Raw genomic sequence first — 22,619 nt, 5'->3', positions numbered from 1 at the left:
CGACGACAGCATCGTCGCCGAACTTCCCTGGGTTTACGTCCTTGGACCAGTCAACATCTTGACTGATTTTCCGTTCTTTGACTAGTCATCATCTTAACACTTAGTCAAACCGAACGGGGAGATCTCCCTTTTTCATTTTAGGAACGGGTTTTCTTTTTTTTTTTTATTGTTATTATCAATTATTCTTTACCTTAAGGAACAATAAGTAGGTATTGTTCCCAATTAATTGCGTCACTTTTTCTGTTTTTATAAAGTACAGTATATAACAAAATACACCAATTTAGTGGTGTTAAAATTAACACCACTTTTACAGGAATTGCCTGTGACACCACGATGAAATGCTAAATAACTATTCTATGTTGTTATGTCCAGGAACCTACTATAAATCATAATCCATCCCTCGGTCATACTTATTCGGACCGGCAATAGACCTGAAGAACCATTATTGAGATTTAGCATTTTCTACTTTACTATGAAGGCCCTTAATTGTTATCAAACATATTTCAAGTCGAAACTTTCCTTAGGGTTATTGTTCCTTAAGGTAAAACACGCAAAAGCAGGTTTTTCTCATGTTCGACAGCCACTGATGGGAGGTGCACATAATAGATCTATATTTCATGTATAAATAAAATTATTTTTATATGTTTTATACTGCATTAATTTCGTTACATCATTGTAGTAACGATGGAAATAATAACAAATTTATTACTCTTGACATTTGTTTAAATCATGTGTTTCTACATGTGTTTTAACCTGTTAACTCAGTGTTATCATCGTTTCAACCACCTCTATTCTCTTAACCGAAATAGGGGATCGACTGATTCGTGGCGTCGATTATCGTATCGTAACTGCTACCGCGTCTCTCCGCGAACGGTCGAACATGTACAGAAAATTTTGAAAAAAGCGTTTGATTGAAAGCACGAAGGAAAAAATAAAAGTCACCTTCTACGACTTTATTATATGGGGCTGTAATGAAAATTTAAACAACACATTTTGAAGAGTTATGTACATACTATTAGTCAGCTATATACATTCTGAAAAGTTCATTGAAATCGGTTAACGTTGCTATGAGCCAGAAACGGTTAAAAATGATGAAAATTGCAGTTTTCTACTATCCATCGGCTTTTAATTGTAATATATCCACATTTTAGTCCATATTTTGATGCCTGTTGTTTGTTTCTGTATAAATTGATAAGATCAATTAAGCGGAAAATAGTAATTTGTGATTTAATGAATATACATGTATGTACTCGTGTATACTATGCTATGTTATATATCGTATGTACTCGTATAATTATAATGTATTTAAACGGCATCATAAACAATGAGTCAGACACTCTTTTGTTTCAAATCATCCATAACAGAAATTTAGCCTACAGTAAGTTTAGCAAATAGGGGAGCTTGTGAAAATGAATAATGTATTTGTTGAAGAGATGACCAATGTCTCAAAGTGTGTATAATGACGTCACTGCCCTTCGACTTACCTTTAGCATTGTCACGAACACTTTTGATGTAAGTTACAGAATCTTTTTTATGAATAAAAATGTTAATACTTTTGAGAGTAATTCTATTATTATTCGATTATGTTCCAAGAGCTGTGAATTTTTTTATGGATTGTAATAATAAGAAAAGATGAAACAAAAAAAATATATGCAAATATTCAACAATCTGTGATCAAGAATTCTCTTAATCAAAACAAAAAGTTAAAGGTATTCTCATAATATAAACAAAAAACATGGTATTCAAAAAGGAATCGTTCTTGCATATATGGGTGGGTATACAACATGCAAACACACTATGTATTCAGGATACATTGGAACAGTGAAATTTATTTACAAATAAGAGAGATTAACAGAAATACATATAGTAAGGTTAGGACAATGTTTTTTTCTGGCACACTATGTTGTGATTTGACTCTTGACTATAAAAGAAAGAGTAGAAATGAAATTAATTCTTCGCTTAATTTTTCTACTATCCATCGGCTTTTAATTGTAATATATCCACATTTTAGTCCATATTTTGATGCCTGTTGTTTGTTTCTGTATAAATTGATAAGATCAATTAAGCGGAAAATAGTAATTTGTGATTTAATGAATATACATGTATGTACTCGTGTATACTATGCTATGTTATATATCGTATGTACTCGTATAATTATAATGTATTTAAACGGCATCATAAACAATGAGTCAGACACTCTTTTGTTTCAAATCATCCATAACAGAAATTTAGCCTACAGTAAGTTTAGCAAATAGGGGAGCTTGTGAAAATGAATAATGTATTTGTTGAAGAGATGACCAATGTCTCAAAGTGTGTATAATGACGTCACTGCCCTTCGACTTACCTTTAGCATTGTCACGAACACTTTTGATGTAAGTTACAGAATCTTTTTTATGAATAAAAATGTTAATACTTTTGAGAGTAATTCTATTATTATTCGATTATGTTCCAAGAGCTGTGAATTTTTTTATGGATTGTAATAATAAGAAAAGATGAAACAAAAAAAATATATGCAAATATTCAACAATCTGTGATCAAGAATTCTCTTAATCAAAACAAAAAGTTAAAGGTATTCTCATAATATAAACAAAAAACATGGTATTCAAAAAGGAATCGTTCTTGCATATATGGGTGGGTATACAACATGCAAACACACTATGTATTCAGGATACATTGGAACAGTGAAATTTATTTACAAATAAGAGAGATTAACAGAAATACATATAGTAAGGTTAGGACAATGTTTTTTTCTGGCACACTATGTTGTGATTTGACTCTTGACTATAAAAGAAAGAGTAGAAATGAAATTAATTCTTCGCTTAATTTTATATACAGGGTGGTTGGTAACTGGTGGTACAGGCGGAAAGGGGGTGATTCTACGCGAAAAAAGAAGTCGAAAATATAGAATAAAAATTTTTTTTTTTAATTTTTTCCATCGAGACAACGATCTACAGTGAGATCCGTTGTAACGTACCGCACGCGTCCGAGCGAAAATTCAAAGTCGATTTTCTCGAAAACAAAACCTCAAACGAAAAATTTTTATTGTATATTTTCGACTTCTTTTTTCGCGTAGAATCATCCCCTTTCCACTTGTACCACCAGTTACCAATCACCCTGTATATAAGTATTATACGGTTTTATTTTACGTAAAATTTGCGAAAACGAAATATTGATTATTCAACAAGGTATTGAACATATTACATACATAAGTTACGTTCTATTTGCTAACTTTGATTAAATACTATGTATTAGTCGAAAGTATACTTTTGCTTCTCCATTGATAAATTTTCCATTTTCCATTTTCCATTTTCATATCAAGAAAAACAAACAATTAGTACTTAATATTTAAAAAACAACGACGACGAGGAAATAAGTGTTTGTCTATACAATTATTAAAAAAATATCAAGTTTCAAAGATTCACGTTCTGCTATTTTAACTAATGTTATTTAATATCTTTTTAACTAATGAGTGATTCAACAATATTTTATTAAAAATATGATTTTCTAATTTTAAAGTAGACAATAAATAGGAAGAAACTCTTAACTTATCTTTCGCCTTCAGAAAAATTACAGAATTATAATCGAAAGTCCAATAAAATTTACAATTATATAGTTTCTCGATAATACTGTATAAACTAGTGTACGTAAAATAATAAATATGTGCGCTGTAATAAGTATATCTGCGTGTACTCGCTGGTATCGTATTCGTGCGTACATATGTATATGCGTATATTTATATTATACGCGTATAGCATGACTTTTAATACATACAAGAACTCTCTGCATATGTTATATATTCCTGGGTATATAAAATAAGCGATAATCCGATTGAAATTGTATTTCCATGATATTGCCAATGTATTTCTATTACATAAATAATTTTATACAAATATCTGTATTATTCGTGTAATGTGAATAGATCGTTGTTTCTGTTGCACCTATGCACTGTCAATTAAAAGTGATCGAATATTCAAATAGTACATATAATACAAACAACATCTGCAGGATCATTAGGAACAAATGACAGTCAATTGATCGAAAGTAAATGGTAAATAACGAGGGAATATTCTCATATTTGAGTTATAAATATTCATTCTTGTTCAGAGGACGTGTTTCTCAGAGTGTTCACGGATGGAAACCTTCTTGCTATGAACAGATTGTTCTTGGAAATTTTCCGTATCGGACATATTTTCGTTGATCAATGCCCTGAGGGCAGCTGCCCTGCGTTCTCTTTTTGCCTGTCTCTCTGCAAGCTCTTCCATTTCAGACTCAAGGTCGTTCAAACGAGCTTTGGTTTGCATAGCCCTTGTCGCAGCAGCATTAGCGGACACTGAACTTTCGTCCTCGTTAATTAATTTCGACCATTTCGTAAGCATTGGTTTACTCTCTTCTAATCGATCGGTTTCGTCAAAAAGCTTCGAACGTCTTTTAAACGTACTTTCTGCCTCTTCGCTAATTGATTTTATGTCTTGCAGATTTTTCCTTGAACTGAGAATATTATCAACTTGATCCTGTCCTTGACGTAGGCGTCGTGGTTTTCTTAATACAGCATCGACCTCATCCTCTAACCCGAACGTGGCCAGTTTCGCTTTCAGATGTTGCGTCGTCGCTACGACATCGTTGGCAAAATTTTCAGCGAATCGACGTCGACTGCGCTGGCCACGGCTGTCGTAGACAATATCCTCGTCTTCGGGGAACAAGTTGTCGGTAGTCAAGGAAGGTAGTGGCAATTGGGAAGCGCGAATGGAAGGGTCTAATTCAAGGTCAAGGTCACGCCCAAAGGAAGTGTTGCGAGGACCAGAGAGGTCATGCGTGCCTGTAAAAACCGATATCTCAACATATGTACACTATTACACTTATACATATGTAGGTATGTATTATATTTGACTAATGAAAAAATAAATGTCATCTGAATTGAAACTCTCTTTAAAAGTCCACCATTTTACTGCAATGAAACCGCTTTTAGGTCGATGTAAGTACGCTGCCATTCGCTGCGTAATAGAATAAATAATTGACAAGTAGATATCGATAAACGGTTTAATTATAATTACGTTCAATTACGTTACAATTTATCGATTGCGGATTCATAGTTTATTTCTATATTTACTCTTTTCCGATAAATAAGCTTGGTAACAAGGATTGTTACAGTTTCAAGTAACAACTTTCTAATGGGATACAAATGGGAAACAATTATTTATTAAAATATGTACTTAAATAGAATCGGTATGTCAAATATTTGTTACTATGTTCGTAAACAAAATATTCAATGATTAAATTCGATATTTGTCTGGGGAGAGAGCTACTTATATTTCATTTTATTTTATATCATATACTTAAATTGAGTGATTCGTAAATTCTATTGATTTTCTCCTATTACATGCATATAAATTAACATAAAAAGATAGCAAAATCAAAAAATGAAGAACATAAATTAATATGAGTGAATTTCAATAACATACGATATAAATACATTATAATGTGTAATCAATGCTTGTAATTAATGATGATGTTTTCATTGTCGGTAATAATGATATATATCGTTCTTTTCAAATTTTGAATAATTTTTTTTTTAAATATCCGTAAACGAAATTGAAAATGTGATCTCGACATGCTCATAATGTAGGTTATTTATCACACATATCTATGTAATAAACACATATATTAGCTTGGTTCTATGTAATTTTACAATAGCACAGGTAATGTTATTCCATTTCTGTAACAAGAACTGAAGTTAAACTAAATTAATATATTTTATCTTTAGCTTAAAATATATAAAGGAACAGAATACACGAGCAATTTAAAATTGGAAAAAATAGTAATTAATATTTTATTCATATGTGGAACCTAAGTGATAAAAAATTAAGTTTCATTTTCTCACTTTTATATGAAGAAAAAAACGTTTAAATAACAGAAGTTCGTATCATGTCACAGGAGATAATAAATCATTAGACGTTGCAGCTTTATGTCACGATTTTATTTTATTTTATTATTGGGGCAAAGATTTTCTTACGATGACCCTCTATAGAGTAAAATTTTGTTGTGGCTGTAACAGCAGATGTATAGAACAGTACATTCGATTCATTTCACATCAGGACTTGGATCGGACATGCCACTCATTAATTACCAATATAATGAAAAATAATTCAGCATTTTCTTACTGACAATGAAAAGAGTTATTGACTACTACGGTTGTAATAGTTAAGGAGAAAGGGATTAGGATAAATTCACCCCTTAAAACCATTTTGGAAAACGACTGAAGATGTTACCGATGTCGCCTCGGCGGGCTGCGATCTCGTCAGCCAATGAAGTTCTTGGTTCAGAGAAAAGCGGTCGAGAACTGTATTTTCGATCCAAGTGGTCGACCATTGGCTTATAATATGATTCTCCTTTGTCATAGTTGCATCCATATACGCGTGTACGCGGCCTGCTAAGGATTGGCCTTGACATCTTGACAGAACTATTTCTTCGCTACCTGAAATTCCAAAGATTTATCATAAATAAACTGTTAAGTAGCTAACGATTCTGTAAGTGTTCGCAAAGAGCACCTCTTTGCAGTAAAATGACCTCTATACACCTTGACATATTTTGTTTTTTTTTTTTTATTTATTTATTAAAATTACAATCAATTCTCGCGTTGAGAATTTTCAGTAATTTTTCTGGCGTGGCGCAGTGACATGGCTGATTATTTATGATAAGTTAATACTTATTATAGATAAGTATAATTTATAAGTAAGTATTATAAATAAGTGGATATTACTTAATTTATATAACTAATTGAATCTAGCGTTTAAGTCTAGCGGGTAGTGTCCCTTCAGCCTGCGAATCTGGTCCGTCGTATCAAGTAGTCCAGTGATTAGGGGGTTTCGGTGTTTGTTGATTCTTTTGCTATATCTGTCGCTATATTTTGCTATTTCCTCTTTAACTGTGGGTATCTTGAGGTCGCGATGTATTGTTTCGTTGGTAACATACCAAGGTGCATCTATTAAGGATCTTAGCGTGACGTATTTTGTGATGCGTATTTTTCGTAGACCTAAGAATATGATCTTCGACTCTGTGAGGGTAGGAGTAAATTATGGGTATCTGTGAAAGAACAAGAGAGAGAGAGAGAGAGAGAGAGAGACAGAGAGACAGAGGTGTGAAAAATGTGAAAAGAGCATTAGTAAAAGGAAGCGGCAGGGTAGTGTCGGACTTACCCACTAAAACCGCACGATGGCCAACCTGACGCTTAACAGGAGTGCCCCAAGACCTCAAGTAGGAGACTATTCAAAGATTATTTTAAAAGAAGAATGTATTTATTTGACCATTTTATGGTAGGGGATACACTACTGAAGTAGAAATATTTGAATGGAAAGAGAGAGAAGAGCTGAAGAAGATACAGAATAAGTGAAATAGTACCTTAATTAGTATAGTTCTGAAAGATATTAAAATACAGAGGATTAGAATCAGGGCAGATTTAAGAGCAATAAATTTTGATTATTGAAATTAATTGAAATTGTTGAAATTTTGATGATTGAAATTAATGTTAGGTGATGAAACAAAGGAGCTTATGCTAGTAGAGGAATGTTTAAAAGAAAGAAGAGAAAAGAGCATAGAAACAAAGCAGAGTACCTGAATAGAAATTGGTATAGTTAGTTGGATATAGTACGGAAAAAGAATAAGAGGAAGAATATATATTAGGAATACTAATAAAGGGAGCGAGGACGAATAGGAAAAAGTAGGCATAAATGCAGGGTACGATATAACAAAATAAAGTTTAAGTACAATGAAGAAGACTAAAGAGAAAACACCCTACTGTATCCTGTCATACAAACACATACAGAGTATAGGTAGACCAAGGTATCTGAAAAAGGAGGCAGAAACAGGCAATGTCCTACTGGACAAATTGTAAAATTTGAATAAATAAATAAAAAAAAAAAAAGAAACAGGCAGGAAAAGTTTGGGAAGGCAAGATGTGGAAATTTAGAAAAAGAAAATAATTACTAAAGGGAAGAAAAGAACAAGGCACGTAAAATATGTGAGCTAGAAATAGGATAGTTAAAATTTAAGACATATAGTGGAAGATTGTATACGTATGAGCAGAACAAAATTAACGTTAAAGGAAACGTTAGGAAATGAAAGATCAGAGGTGATGGAAGGTGATGGGAGGGTTGAGAAGCGTGGTACGATTAAGGAAAGATAAAAAAAAAAGAAAAAATAAGCCAAAGGAATTACGTACATTGTTACAGAATTATGCAGTATTATGATCATATGATTCTAATTTTAGCCTCAGTTCTAGTTTTCGATTTAATCTTAAGTTATCATAAGTATGGAGAGAGTGGGTGGATGAATAAGTATATCGTACTATAGTTATTGTAAACCAAGTCTATTTCTACTTCTTGACCGCCAAATTGAAATCAAATATCCATCTATACAACTATCTATCTATCATAAAATCTGGTAACTTTGGTCAATTTGGCTTCTGAATCATTTTTTTTTGTTCATTGTCTTCTTGTGTCTGGGCTGCCGATAGAATATAAAAGGTTTGGAGAGTCCTATACCTTTGCACATAAATAAGCGCTACTGGATTTCGATCTATATCCGACATTAAACTGATTTTATACCGAGTACGAATAAAACTAACTAAATCAAGTAGATCAAGGATATGTCGTATATCAAGAACAAGTTTCATGGAAAGTGCATTTTATACACTTTTCAATCAATTGAAAGCTAACTAAACTAAATTTCTTGATTACTTTCGCACGAGCCATCGTTTAGTGACCATTTAATGACAATTTAAAAAAATAGTACGTAAGGACACAAACATGAAATGTGCAGTATTATTAGGTTTGATGAAAATATTAAGTTGTCCGAAAAGTTTCTTTCGTTTTATAAGAAAATAGTAGACGCACAATGTTTTTTGTTTTATATTAGTTTATTAAATTATGTACGAACATAGTAATAGAAATAGAACGAAATCATACCTAATTCAATAAAATAATATAAAACAGAAATTCTTGTTCATCTATTATCACCTTATGAAACGAAAGAAACTTTTCGGACAACCTAATACATATGTCAGGAAATGATAGCTGCTACTCTCAAGTAGCAAATAGGAAAATATTGGTTTGCTAAATATTGGCTATTGGTCTTAACAAATGAATAAAACACATAATATTAATACAAAAATACTATGCTGTGTCTGATAAGGATTCTTATTTAATGCGAAATTTTTATAGATAATTACAGTAATCTTTCATAATAAAGGATTCAAATTCGCCAAAACACGGACATCAATTCTACGATCGTGTGACTACATCTACAAGAACGCGTCAAATATAACAATGTCTGTACCGATAGATTGGCGGATGTCATAGTCATACTTGTCCATCGTCGCCGTTGTGTTATACGGATGTGTGATTGCTCGTCAAATTCTAATGCATTGCATCACTCCGAAGTTTAATGACACTGTATCAATATCGGATCTTGTTCTCTAATCAAGACAGTACATAGTAATTCTTGTATCGATGCAAGTCGCAACGAATCTACACATATAAGCCTCTCAGAAGCCAAACTGATTAAACTCCACCTTTATGGAGTTTTCAATTTCATTATTCAGAAACATAATCACCGTGAAACTTCTTTAAAAAATGTATAAATTACTTCCATGAATTTATTTGCCTAAAGGAAACCGTATAAACAATCATAAATTCCAATGTGAGTTTTAAAAAATATCATTTGCAATGTTTTCATATTTTTTTTTTACATTTTCAATGCTCGCAACATGTAGAACGCAACATTTAGCATATGTAGATTGCTTTAGAAGCCTACACTACACTTTGCTACAGCAGGATATACATACACTACTGAACACAAGTACTTGGACACTTGCTGCAAGCCAATTAAAACATTGATATTTTTATTATATCTTCAACATTATGATAGAAGAATGTTTCTCTACTGTTAACTATTTACTTCTTGCTATAACTGAAACTGAATGTTCTGCTAAATTGAAACTGAAACGAGGATTATGTTTGGATCAATCAATTTCATATTTATCTCTAATATATAGTTCACACTTCATAAAATCTATATAAACTTTTAGAATGTGGTTTGAAACGCGTGTTCTAATTGTTGTAACAATAAGAGATACATTTAAGAGATACATTTAAAGTCACTTAACTTAGGTGTTTCCGTAAAAGCAATTTTCATTTATTTTCAATTATTGCTCTTTTATTTAAGAAACCAAAGAGACAACTGCAAAATTCAAGGCGTGTGCTACTTAGGAATATATCCTTTATGATGTAGATATGTATGTGAAAAGAAAAATGATCCGCGCTGTACAAATTTTGATCAACTTTTATCGTTTACATAAATAAATTTCTACTTTATTTTACTATATTTTTTTTTACTATTTCCGAGATAAACATTCAAATAAATTGCATCCTGAAAATTATAATATAAATTTATATTTTTAGTTACGCGGTTATCTGTTTACTTATATGGTTTTTTAGATAAAAATGAACTCTTCAATTGCCTGCGTGTATGTACTACCCTGTATTTATTCTATAGTATGTATAAGCACATTAATCTAATGCTTCACTTTTCATTTTTTGATTGTTTTTAACAGACTTTTCACTGAAAAAGCGTTTCATATAATGCTTTGTTAATTTTACTGCCATAATGTCAAGAAAAAGGTAAATACACATTTTGTTTTGAGTTTACATATAGAATTTATTAATACTTTTCTGATATTTCAGTTTGTACGTGAGTAGTCGGCGATAAAAAGATTTGGACATTGTACAATTTTAATTCCTAAGCTTTATATTTTCAGTAAATGTACAAGGACCAACAAAAACGTATTACATCACTTTACATTACGCTATTATTAGTGATTATTTATTCTTGTCTAAATATTAATATAAGCACTAAAAGAAAGTGAATTTTTATGTCAGAAAAAGTTTCGGACACTAATACTAAAATTACTATAATACTAAATACTAAATTAATAATACTAAAAATACATGTAAAATTAATCAAATGATACATATAAAACTAAAACCAATAATGATTATTCACTAAAATTTAATATTTAGTTGGGTATGCTATATGCTTGATAATATGGTGTTTTGTAATAGTGAAAATAAGCTTTTTTAAATAATCAATACTGCTTTGTTTCCTTTTTTTAAACGTTTTTGAATTGTTTTTTATCGTATCCGTTGTTTTACGAATTGACTTTTTCTATTCGTAGTGATATATTACTAACTATCGTATTTCAAAATTTGTATATTCCCTTTTGCTATTCATTCTGAATAAATGAGTAACGAAATTAATGCACATTTGCAATCCGATGTGTTCACACTTGCTTTTCTTTACTGAGAAATTTCTGAATGGATATTTTGCGTCTGGAACTTTTTGTGACATAGAAATTCGCTCTTTTTCAATATTTCTTTTAAAATTTAGACAACAATAAATAATAACTCAAAAATTCTTTTTCTGCTATTATCTATGTAGTATAGTGTAACATAATGTAATACATTTTTGTTGGTGCTTGTACATTTACTGAAAATATAAAACTTAGAAATTAAAATTGTGCAATGTGCAAATATTTTTGTGACCGGTTGTCTTTGAAATCTAGTAACGCCTCTGTCTTTACTTACTACGCAAAATACTGAATACTAATACAATACAGTACATAATATTGATATTATGACTCTAGCGTGTTGCTGTTTGTATTATTCGTTTATTTCAACTTTTACTGTTAAGTCAAATTTGTTTACCATTCACTTTCCAGTGAACTTCTTCATTTAATGAAATATAGTAAACAAATTTATCCTGGAAGAATGTGAGGTAACAGGGGGATCAAAGGCACTGGAAGAGACACTAAAGGAGACAGGAGAGGGGCTAGCAGTGCTGAAAGAGATAATGGAGAAAAGAAGAGAATACAGCTAGAATCAAAGGCCAAAGAACGACAGGCAGAAGGGTTAGGGCAATATAACAAAGTGCAATGTAACATATGTCGTATTACAAGGTGGCATAAGTGTACTGTAAGGTGACTTAAGTAGTAATGTAAGAAAGTATGTAAACCGGAAGTTGTCCAAAGCCGAAAGGCAGGAACTAAGTTTAATAAATAATAGTAAACAAATTTATCTTATTCAAAGAAAAATATAAAATTAGATATAAAAAATGGTAATAAAAAATAATTAAAATTTCATTAAAAATAAACAAATACTTATATAAAGAATATTTCACATATATTTTAAAACAAATTCTCGAAACCTGTTGTTTTTATGAATAGAGATAATAAATGACAAAAGATTGTAACATAATCTGAGCTATGGAAATTGGAGGGTTAATATTGCGCAAAAGATGTAAAAATAGTAAGAAGAGAATAATGAGAATGGGATACTTTTCTGAATTGTAAAAACAACAAAAATTGTTCATTTAGTGGAATATTAAACAAATATACACTATACCTAAGTATTAAAATCTGAGACACAAATACTTTTGTATTTCTATTGTATAATCTTAAATTAAGATACAATACGTTATACGTATACATGGCAGGTTGCCAGATCATTTCATTTTCACGTATAATTTTCCAGTTGGCAATGTATAACGGCGTCGCATCATTAAATAGTTGGAAATGTGTAATTAGACGTTAAACCAAAAAACTATTTTCATCAAACTAAATTATAAAACGAATAGGCTCTGTTGAGAAACACTACAAAGGAATTAAAATTTCTCAATTATTTTATTCCAAGCATGTATTTCACCATTTGTATTATATTTTGAAAACAACTTTTTCGGAATAAGCAAAGTAAAAAAAAGTTAAAAATTTTTTTTGTAATATCACCTAACTACAAATAACATATTACTGATTAATTGAAGATAATGATAATTTCGAATTGAAGTTGTTCCTTTCCTGTTGCCTTTTTTGTTATTTAATCTTTTTATTTTAAACAATTTTTCAATGGAAAATGTATGAAATACTAAATTCCTCGTGTAATGTTGCTATAGAGTTTCTAGCATGAGTAACCAGTAAATTGGAACAAGAGAGCAACTATAAGTTGGTCAAAAATAGACCATGTCTAATTTGGTGTCCGTGAACTGAACTGGCACATAGTACTCTCAAGTCCCGGACGACCGCCTTCAATTACGAAGTATGTCTGACCTTATTGTTTTTTTCAGATTTATCTCTTTTATTCTTATTATTCTCTCGATTTATTTAGTTATTTTTATATTTTTCTTCCCCTAAATCAATCATTTCGTTTCTGTTTTACGTAAGAACCAACAAGAAATATAGTATTTTCGCTTTCGTAAGTATATTTCACTTACTTTCAAACCAATTAAAGTGATAGGATATATACTGTACTTGCAGCTCGATATCAAGGTATTGATTTTTTATATCAAATATTCAATTCCTATATTGACTCAACAATACAAATAAACGTAAATTCAGACACAACTAGATATTATCTAAACTCAATGATTACTTCGGAGGCATATATGTTCTGTTATGTTGTAAAAGATATATCGCTGTGATCAGAATTTTAATTTAAAGTATATTTTAAGTAAGATATATTTAATACGCATTTAAAATATAAATTGATGTTATGGAGTGTTATGGCAATAATATATATAATATAGAAGTATTTATATGTATACATATGATACTATATTTTCATATATTATATCTGAAAACATTGAGTTATTGAAATGTACGAATGGTGCAATGAATACTTACTTACCTATATTACTATCTTTAATTATTATTGTATCTAATAATTGTAGTACATACTTTTATTAAATTTATATGCTTCAAGTTCTATCACATACTGTTAAATTATATTTATTGGAATAAATATTTAATTATCACAGTATATATAATGTATCAAATCTAAAATATTTATTCTGAAAAGATAGACATAATACATAACTAACAAAATTTCTAATTCAATTTTTGCAACATTAAAATAGCTTGATCTATCATGAACTATCAGGAGTAGTTTGTAATGGTTTATAATAATGATATACGTCAATTATTTTATCTTAATCTCTTTAAGAATTGTTTTCTTTCTCTGCTCATATTTTATGCTTTCACAAAAAAATTACGTACTACGAATAGTATATTACGTATATATGTTAATATAAAATCACAATGAAATTTCTGAAAAACTTAAAGTTAAATATAAGATGTATGCACGCATAAACCAAGTTATTATAATCGATTCAGTTCAAACGTAATTGTAGTATTACAAGATTTTGATATGCAACGAATAAAAAAAGGATATAAAATTGATATGATTCAATCAACTTGTAAACATTTTACATTGCTTCTATGTAATTACTATTTAAGTATACAAAATGTCAAAATCAGTATTAAATATTTCGTAATTTGTAACATTTACGTAATGTCATAGAAACAACATAAACAAGTGAACTTCAACTATACAAGTAGTCAAACTAGTCAAAATATACTTAAACTAGAGTTATACAAGATAACTATCATAAGTAGATAACACGATGTATGTTTTCGAAAAACACTCCTTTCACATTTACAACAAAACAGAACATGAGGTCCCTGATAATTTATTAAAACATGTATAAGAAACAAGAATCAAAAATGCCATATTATGTAAATAGCAAGTAAAACATACAAAATTAAAGTCTAGAACTAAATTTTTTTCTAATACAACCAGGTATGAAACATTATATTTCAATTTCTTAAAAACTAGCTAATATAATATTTTTCTAATCTGTTCTCATAATAAATCTACCCATATACATTCGATATGAAAAATACAGCAACATCTGTCTATAATTACTCTTCCAAGTAAAAATCGAATACTTCACTCTCAATTTTTTATTTTCTTACTTCGATAATATTAAGTTGTGTAACGTATTATAATTATTTAAATTTAGTATAACAATCACCAAAAAAGTTATGAAGAAATTAATGTTATTGAATCAGTTATTTAAACTAAACAAAAGTTTTACACTGCATGTCTATTTAAAAAATTTTACCGATTTTGGAGAATATATCACGTTTTGAAGAATATAAGTAATATACCTACTTGTAATTTTAACGTGATATTTATCGTCCTTTTTGTATGTAGTTATTTATATTTACGGTTTTACATATATTAAAAAAAAAACAATTTTTATTTTCCAACTCTGTGTGACAAAATAAAATTGACTTGTCAATGAAGCTTAGTAATGTTTATAATTATCAGCGGACAATTACCAATTAAAAAAATATAAATTTAATATAAAATTAAGTATCTAATGCACAACAAAGCTACTTAAATAATATTTTGTTATGTTAAAAAGAACATTAAAACATTTATGAATTGAGAGAAATATTAAACATTTTAAAAATGTTTATCGATGTGTAATAACTATAGAAATTCTTCGTATTTTTATTTTTATTGTTATTTTTATCATCAATATTACTTTTATCATTATTATTCTTATTAATATTATTAGTACAGTTGTTGTCATTGTCATTAATATTTTGTTATTTAATAATTTCAATAATTTTGTTATCATTCACATCGTAACTAACACAAGTCTTATAAAGGCATAATTATTTATTAAATTATGATGCATTTTTTTATGAAGTTTAATTTGAAACGAAGAGTAGGTACATACCTAAATAAGTACATACATATATTCAGTAGTGAGAGTGCGTTCGTTAACACGTTACGTAAGAACTACCAAATTTAGCTTGCAGACATAGTTTTAAAATAATGATATCGATTCCAAAATCATTTCAATCGAATCATTTTTTTATAATTTGCAACAAAAATAAATATTTCAGATTTATTAACGACTTTCTATTTCAGCCATTATTGTCTATATTTCAAAAACCTTTATTATACATAATGCGGTTTTTAAGCGTATTTGAAATAACTAAGTGTAATCAGATGTTAGTTATAATATACAATTATTTAAAATGCCAAAACGAATTTCTTAAACATTTAAAAAAATATAATAAGTAATTCGAATTATTATAAAAATATATAAATATAACTAAATGAAATATTTTTTAATTTTTGATCAAATTTATTTAGCGTAAAATAGGTATCGTAATAAAATTAAAAAATCGTGGAAGTTGTGAAATGTGATAAACAATAGAGATAAATGAAAATTAGGCTAATGAAAAAAGATCAGAAGAGAGTAACAATAGATAGCAACGTTTCTATTTTATACATGTCTTATGGTTATAACTTTCATTAGGCCCAAAAAAGCAAAGTTTTAAGGTAGATTAATATAGTATATTCACGTCAAAGTCAATACTAGCAATGTAGATATTATAGTATTGTCATTATTACCCTATCCGCGATTTTTAACTGAACACTTTTCACGAATGACACTGTACTAAATGCATTCAATGTTACTCGAATAAATCAATTTAATTTATATATATGTATATTCTAATAAGCATCACACAAGCATACATAAGTATAAAAAAATGTATGGCATTATAAAATTATAATATTTTGTACCTGAACTTACAGGGTATCCTATAAGACGTTATTTGCTCGGAAGTAGCGACACGACTCTCGCAGACGTTGTTACGTTCGTTATTTCCCACTCCTTTCAAGATCCTACCCCTTCCCCTTTATTCTGTTTCATCTAATATGTATTTCTCACTAATTTACTTGTACTCGATAAAAGTACACATCATCCATCACACATCCATCTAAGTATATTCGCGTTAATAATATGAAAAATAATAATTTAATAATATGAAATTTTAAATAATATGAAAAATGGCTTCCAAAAATATTACGTGCCATTTACGTAGCATCGTCAACATTATTTTTGTTAACAAAACTACTGATCCAAGTCATTTTAGCTTGAGGCATTTTACGCTCAAAGCTGCACATTATAAAAGAATTTGCTCATGTTAAGTACATAATACTAACAATAAGATGATATGACGTTATAGTATATAGTACATCTAATAAGTATACATACTTGATAGGTGTATTATATATATACATATATAGATACATACTTTTATGGCACGCTTTTATGTATCTTCTAGAATTAGTGTATGACTAATACTAACATATGTACATTTATTTGAAATCTAATGCGTGGTATTTTACACGTTTTCTATTACCAATGTATGACACATATGTTTATGTATTGTGATAGCGAGTATATAGTATCGAACAACTATTAATAATCGCACATGTATTGTAGAACCTCCAAGCAGAGTAATGTTATAAATTGTGTATATATTTATATATACGTTCCAGAAAAAATCACAATTTTACTTTAAGAAGTGCAAAGCTAATTCGTGATGCAAAGGTAATTTATTCATCCAACCTCCTAGAATTTCATGTTCAACTTTATCTAATTTTGTATTTATATTTCTTTAACTTGATTCACCTAACTTATTGGCTATTTATTATTAGTCATAGCAAAGTCAATATGCGTTTTACCTAAAGAACTATATGCACTAAACAACCCAATCAAATTAGTCTTTTACGCAATATTAAATAATATCTGAAATTTTCTTACGCGATGGCGATACCGATAGATTGTATTACCTATATAATTCTTATATCATATATATCACCATACATATATATCATGTTCAGAGACGAATCCCATATATTTTTCACTCAAGATTTGTTGGACGGATTTTGTAAACAATTTGTAAACAATTTCCAAAGGTGACGAAAACAGGGTTTTGTATATAACAACGAATCTAATAATCGGATCGCAATAAAAATTGTATTTTTAGATAAAACAAGTTTCGAATAAAAATTGCATTAAAAACATCTATCAAATGAGACATCACGCGTTAGCATTGATTAATTTGTTGAGCCATAAATAAATAAGAACCATCCAAAATCGCACTATTTTCAGTCGTTAATTATTCATATGAAATTGAATATACAAAGTTTATAGTTTCACACTTTGTGAAAATGTAGTATTTTTTCATTCGTAAAAAGTGTGCAAAATTTCCCCAATATTTCACCCAATATTTACTAGTTTCTGCAAAAAGATATTTGGCAACTAAAAGGCGTCTTCGTAGAACTTAATTTCTACAATTTCCGGAAATTATGCTTAATAAATAAATTGATTTCAGAATTAGAATTTATATTTGTTTACGTTTAATTTTCGTCATTAATTTGCTGTGGATCATAATCATTAACATTACCTGTATATATTTTTATAACTAATATTAAGAAAGATAGAATTGTAACTTTATTATTAAATAATTAAAGATTTTTAGTCATTTTTATTATAATTATGCGTTTATTTTGGTCTGTATTATTGAATTCTAGTAATTTTTACTTTTTTAATATAAATATTAATGATAAATGTTATATTATTTATACTATAAACGTGTCTCATTAATGTTAATATAATTATAAACAGTAAAATGATGTGCAGTTTCTGACGCCATTGTTTAAAATAGTTTACGATTAAAAAATCAATTTGTTTCAAGTTGTACATGATAGTGCAACTCTTCCAGAGTAGAAAAAGCCCCCATCAGTTGCTGTATTTCCGAAAATTGTAGAAATTAAGTTCTACGAAAACGCCTTTTTAATTGTTAAACAGCTTTTTGTAAAATTTAATAAACATTTGGGGATGAAATCTTGCACACTTTTTACAAATGAAAAAAGCTACATTTTCACAAAGTTTCAACTTTGTATACTCACTCATTTTACATAATAAGTGATTGAAAATAATGTGATTTTGGACGGTTTTCATTTATTTACGGCTCAAAGAATTAACCAATCGTAACATTTCATTCGATAAATACTTTTAATACATACAGCTCTTATAACTAACTTTCGGCACGTTGTTATATGCTAAACTTATTCGTTAACTTTTGTTTACAAAATCCGTGTAAGAAATCTCGAATGGCAAATATATAGGATTTCTTCCTGAACATGATTTTTATAAGTTCGCGCAAGAAAATTTCAGATACCATTTAATGTTGAATTTGACTTTTAAGACTAATTTGACTAAACTAAAAGCTTTATTCCTACATACTAGTATCATGTCAATACATTGTTTATACAATGTTAGCTTTGCACCAATAACATCATATTATCAGGTGTATAAAAATCGTAGGCATGACTATTTATATCTTTCAATCAGAAACTACAATTATGAGTAAGTGCGTATTGGTATGAATTCGGTATTTGCACATTTTTAACTAATTATGTAAATGAATTCACGCAGATAACATTATAGACAGGTATTTCTTGTTTCAAAAATTATTAGAAATGAGAAAGTTACAAACAATTAAAAATTTTTTTACCGACGAACGTGTGACGTCATAATATTACTACGTCGTCTGCAACAGCGCTACAAACCAAGGAAGAAATTTCTTCTCTGAATAGAGTAACATGAACCGCATCTCTTATATTTATACATTAGGTTAGTGTTGCGAAAGACTGTTTAGGCTGACTTCATGTAACACGTACAATGCAATATAGGTATATGCAGAGTCACCAACGTAACTTGAAACCCGCGGGCTCAAGAACTTGGAAAATGGCAACATAACCACATGTACGCTTACTACAGAATTACTTGCGCCATCTATGAGTTACTGGTAGAACTAGAGTTAGATATAGACCTTATAGTGCACAGCGATTATGTATTTTAAAATTAATCTTGTACGGAAATACCATGTTGCTTCGCATTTTTACAAGTATCATAACACTTTCTCTACTTCATTCGATATGTATCATTCTTAACGCTTTAAACATTTTCTGTTATGTTATAATTTAAAATTTGTTAACAGTCACTTTCTACAAATGCTTTAATGCTTAACTATCCATTTAAATATCCTCAATATCCTCTATCTACACCATGAGTTTACACTTCTTGAAACTTTTTGTACTTGCATTTGAAATGCCTTTCAAAGATTTTCATTAAATTTTTCGCAAACTGGTTTAAGTTAACAATGTTTCTAAAATATCGTTACAAAATCTACCGTTACAATTTCATATTATTTGTTTACATTTATCAGGCCTGTAAGTATGAAACCGGAATTTGCCTATAGATGGCCCTAGCTGATAATGTGTCATTGATACCAAAAGTCTTTGTTGACATCTCACAAGCATTTTCGACTCGGAACAATGCAAGTTTCATACAACAGCATAGTTTGTAATAGCGTTGAACATGTCAAATTTTGTGCCTGGAAACTACGATTTGCGGACAGCATTGATTTTCTGTTACCATTTGAGGAAAACTGCTGCAGAATCGCATCGAATGCTTGTCGAAGCTTACGGTAAGCATGCTCTTGGTAAATCATAGTGCTTTGAGTGGTTTAAAAAATTCAAAAATGGCAATTTTGACGTGAAGACCGAAGGACGTGGAAGACCACCGAAAAAGTTTCAAGACAGCGAATTGCAGGCATTGTTGGATGAGGATGACACTTAAACGCAACAACAACTCGCTGATCAATTAAACGTGTCACGAGAAGCCGTCTCCATACGTTTGAAAGCCATGAGAAGGATCCAGAAGATGGAAAAATGGGTTCCATATGAACCGAATGAAAGACAGCAGGAAAACCGAAAAACCACTTGCGAAATGCTGCTCGCCAGATACAAAAGAAAGTCATTTCTCCACCGAATTGTGACTGGCGATGAAAAGTGGATATATTTTGAGAATCCTAACCCAGGCGAACCACCGACATCGACTACAAGACCAAATCGCCATGGACGGAAGACAATGCTCTGTGTTTGGTGGGATCAGAAGGGTGTGATCTATTATGAGCTGTTAAAACCTGGCGAAACCGTTAATACTGAGCGCTACCGACAACAAATGATCGATTTGAATCAAGCTTTGCGTGAAAAACGACCAGAATATCAAACAAGGCAACACAAAGTAATTTTGCTTCATGATAATGCACCATCACATACAGCAAAACCGGTTAAGGAAACGATTGAAGCGTTCAGTTGGGAAATACTTCCGCACGTGGCTTACTCACCAGACTTGGCTCCGTCCGATTACTTATTTGCATCACGTGGAAGACCACCGAAAAAGTTTCAAGACAGCGAATTGCAGGCATTGTTGGATGAGGATGACACTTAAACGCAACAACAACTCGCTGATCAATTAAACGTGTCACGAGAAGCCGTCTCCATACGTTTGAAAGCCATGAGAAGGATCCAGAAGATGGAAAAATGGGTTCCATATGAACCGAATGAAAGACAGCAGGAAAACCGAAAAACCACTTGCGAAATGCTGCTCGCCAGATACAAAAGAAAGTCATTTCTCCACCGAATTGTGACTGGCGATGAAAAGTGGATATATTTTGAGAATCCTAACCCAGGCGAACCACCGACATCGACTACAAGACCAAATCGCCATGGACGGAAGACAATGCTCTGTGTTTGGTGGGATCAGAAGGGTGTGATCTATTATGAGCTGTTAAAACCTGGCGAAACCGTTAATACTGAGCGCTACCGACAACAAATGATCGATTTGAATCAAGCTTTGCGTGAAAAACGACCAGAATATCAAACAAGGCAACACAAAGTAATTTTGCTTCATGATAATGCACCATCACATACAGCAAAACCGGTTAAGGAAACGATTGAAGCGTTCAGTTGGGAAATACTTCCGCACGTGGCTTACTCACCAGACTTGGCTCCGTCCGATTACTTATTTGCATCGATGGGACACGCACTTTCTGACTAGCACTTCACTTCTTACGAAAATGTACGAAAATGGCTCGATGACTGGTTTGCCTCAAAAGAGGGACAGTTTTTTTTGGCATTGCATCCACCAATTGCCAAACAAGTGGGAAAAATGTAGCTAGCGATGGGCAATACTTCGAATAAAATATGTTTTATCATTTTCATACAATAAACGTGTTTTCTATACAAAAATTCCGGTTTCATATTTACATACCTGGTAATGCAAAAAATTAGAGATATTCGTTACTCCTTAAAAGCAATTTATTTACAATTAGCAAAATATTTTTTTCACATTACATACAGAAAAAAACATTGGCATATACGAGACAGCCTTGTAGAATTAAAATTAAACTTTACAAAACATGCGATTCAGATACTTCATAAAGTAGCGCTCGACGTGGCTTGCATTTTTGTATCCTAATACAAACAAAGTTATGCTATGACACGACCGCAATACTGATCGAGGCGTAATCAAAGGAGCGAAGGAGACAATGACGCATCATTCTTCACGATAGCTGAAATCACTGACTTTTTCCATGCCCGCCCAAGATCATAATTTCCTATATCCGTACTATCTAGTAAACACAAAATCCCTTTAAAGGAACTTGTTCGCGAACTATCCCCACCATTTTCTGAAACTGATCGCTCGAAACAATTTCTGATTTAACTATAATTCGTACCGGTGATAAACAAGAAATATACACCTCTTATATTTTTTATTTCACTAATGTAAGATGATTTTAATTGGATCGATTAGATTCTTACGAACAAGGAATACTTATTATAAACAAATATGAAAATAACAAAATCGCGCAATAATTAAACTTAGTTGCTTAGTTGATTATATCATTTTTTTAGAGAAGAAAAGAAAATCTTTCCTTTCAAACGATAATGGATCAGTGGAATGATACAATAATTTTAATATATTCTCCATACACAATAGTTTTTAGATTTAAC

At 30.4% G+C, this 22,619-nt stretch overlaps 1 protein-coding gene and 1 long non-coding RNA gene across 4 annotated transcripts; both read right to left on the bottom strand.

Moving 5' to 3' along the window:
- Nucleotides 1-345: 345 nt before the first annotated feature.
- Nucleotides 346-16,550, bottom strand: LOC117151978. Its single transcript, XR_004462171.1, has 3 exons — nucleotides 16,538-16,550; nucleotides 13,921-13,927; nucleotides 346-851 (listed from the first exon to the last, which is right to left on the bottom strand). It is a non-coding gene; the product is annotated as an uncharacterized LOC117151978 (long non-coding RNA).
- Nucleotides 3,624-19,381, bottom strand: LOC100747294. Of its 3 annotated transcripts, none has more exons than XM_033322165.1 (3): nucleotides 19,274-19,381; nucleotides 6,267-6,472; nucleotides 3,624-4,816 (listed from the first exon to the last, which is right to left on the bottom strand). In XM_033322165.1, the coding sequence occupies exons 2-3, from the start codon at nucleotides 6,445-6,447 to the stop codon at nucleotides 4,101-4,103; spliced, it is 897 nt and encodes a 298-aa protein (XP_033178056.1). In that variant the 5' UTR covers nucleotides 6,448-6,472; nucleotides 19,274-19,381; the 3' UTR covers nucleotides 3,624-4,100. The 3 variants fall into 3 exon arrangements, with proteins under 3 accessions (XP_033178056.1, XP_012244092.1, XP_003491526.1); XM_012388669.3 differs by lacking the exon at nucleotides 19,274-19,381 and adding an exon at nucleotides 16,498-16,645; XM_003491478.4 differs by lacking the exon at nucleotides 19,274-19,381 and adding an exon at nucleotides 16,488-16,626.
- Nucleotides 19,382-22,619: the final 3,238 nt, after the last annotated feature.

The sequence above is a fragment of the Bombus impatiens genome, unplaced genomic scaffold, assembly GCF_000188095.3.
Source record: "Bombus impatiens unplaced genomic scaffold, BIMP_2.2 scf_0565, whole genome shotgun sequence".
Classification (NCBI taxonomy): Eukaryota; Metazoa; Arthropoda; class Insecta; order Hymenoptera; family Apidae; genus Bombus; species Bombus impatiens.
The sequence above is the reverse complement of the archived record's forward strand: the minus strand, read 5'-3'. Positions and strand labels throughout refer to the sequence as shown.

Coding starts and splice junctions, on each gene's coding strand:
- LOC100747294 (XM_033322165.1), bottom strand. CDS start 6,447: ATGTCAAGGCCAATCCTTAGCAGGCCGCGTACACGCGTATATGGATGC. Junction 4,817..6,266: donor AGCCCGCCGAGGCGACATCG/GTAACATCTTCA, acceptor CGGTTTTTACAG/GCACGCATGACCTCTCTGGT.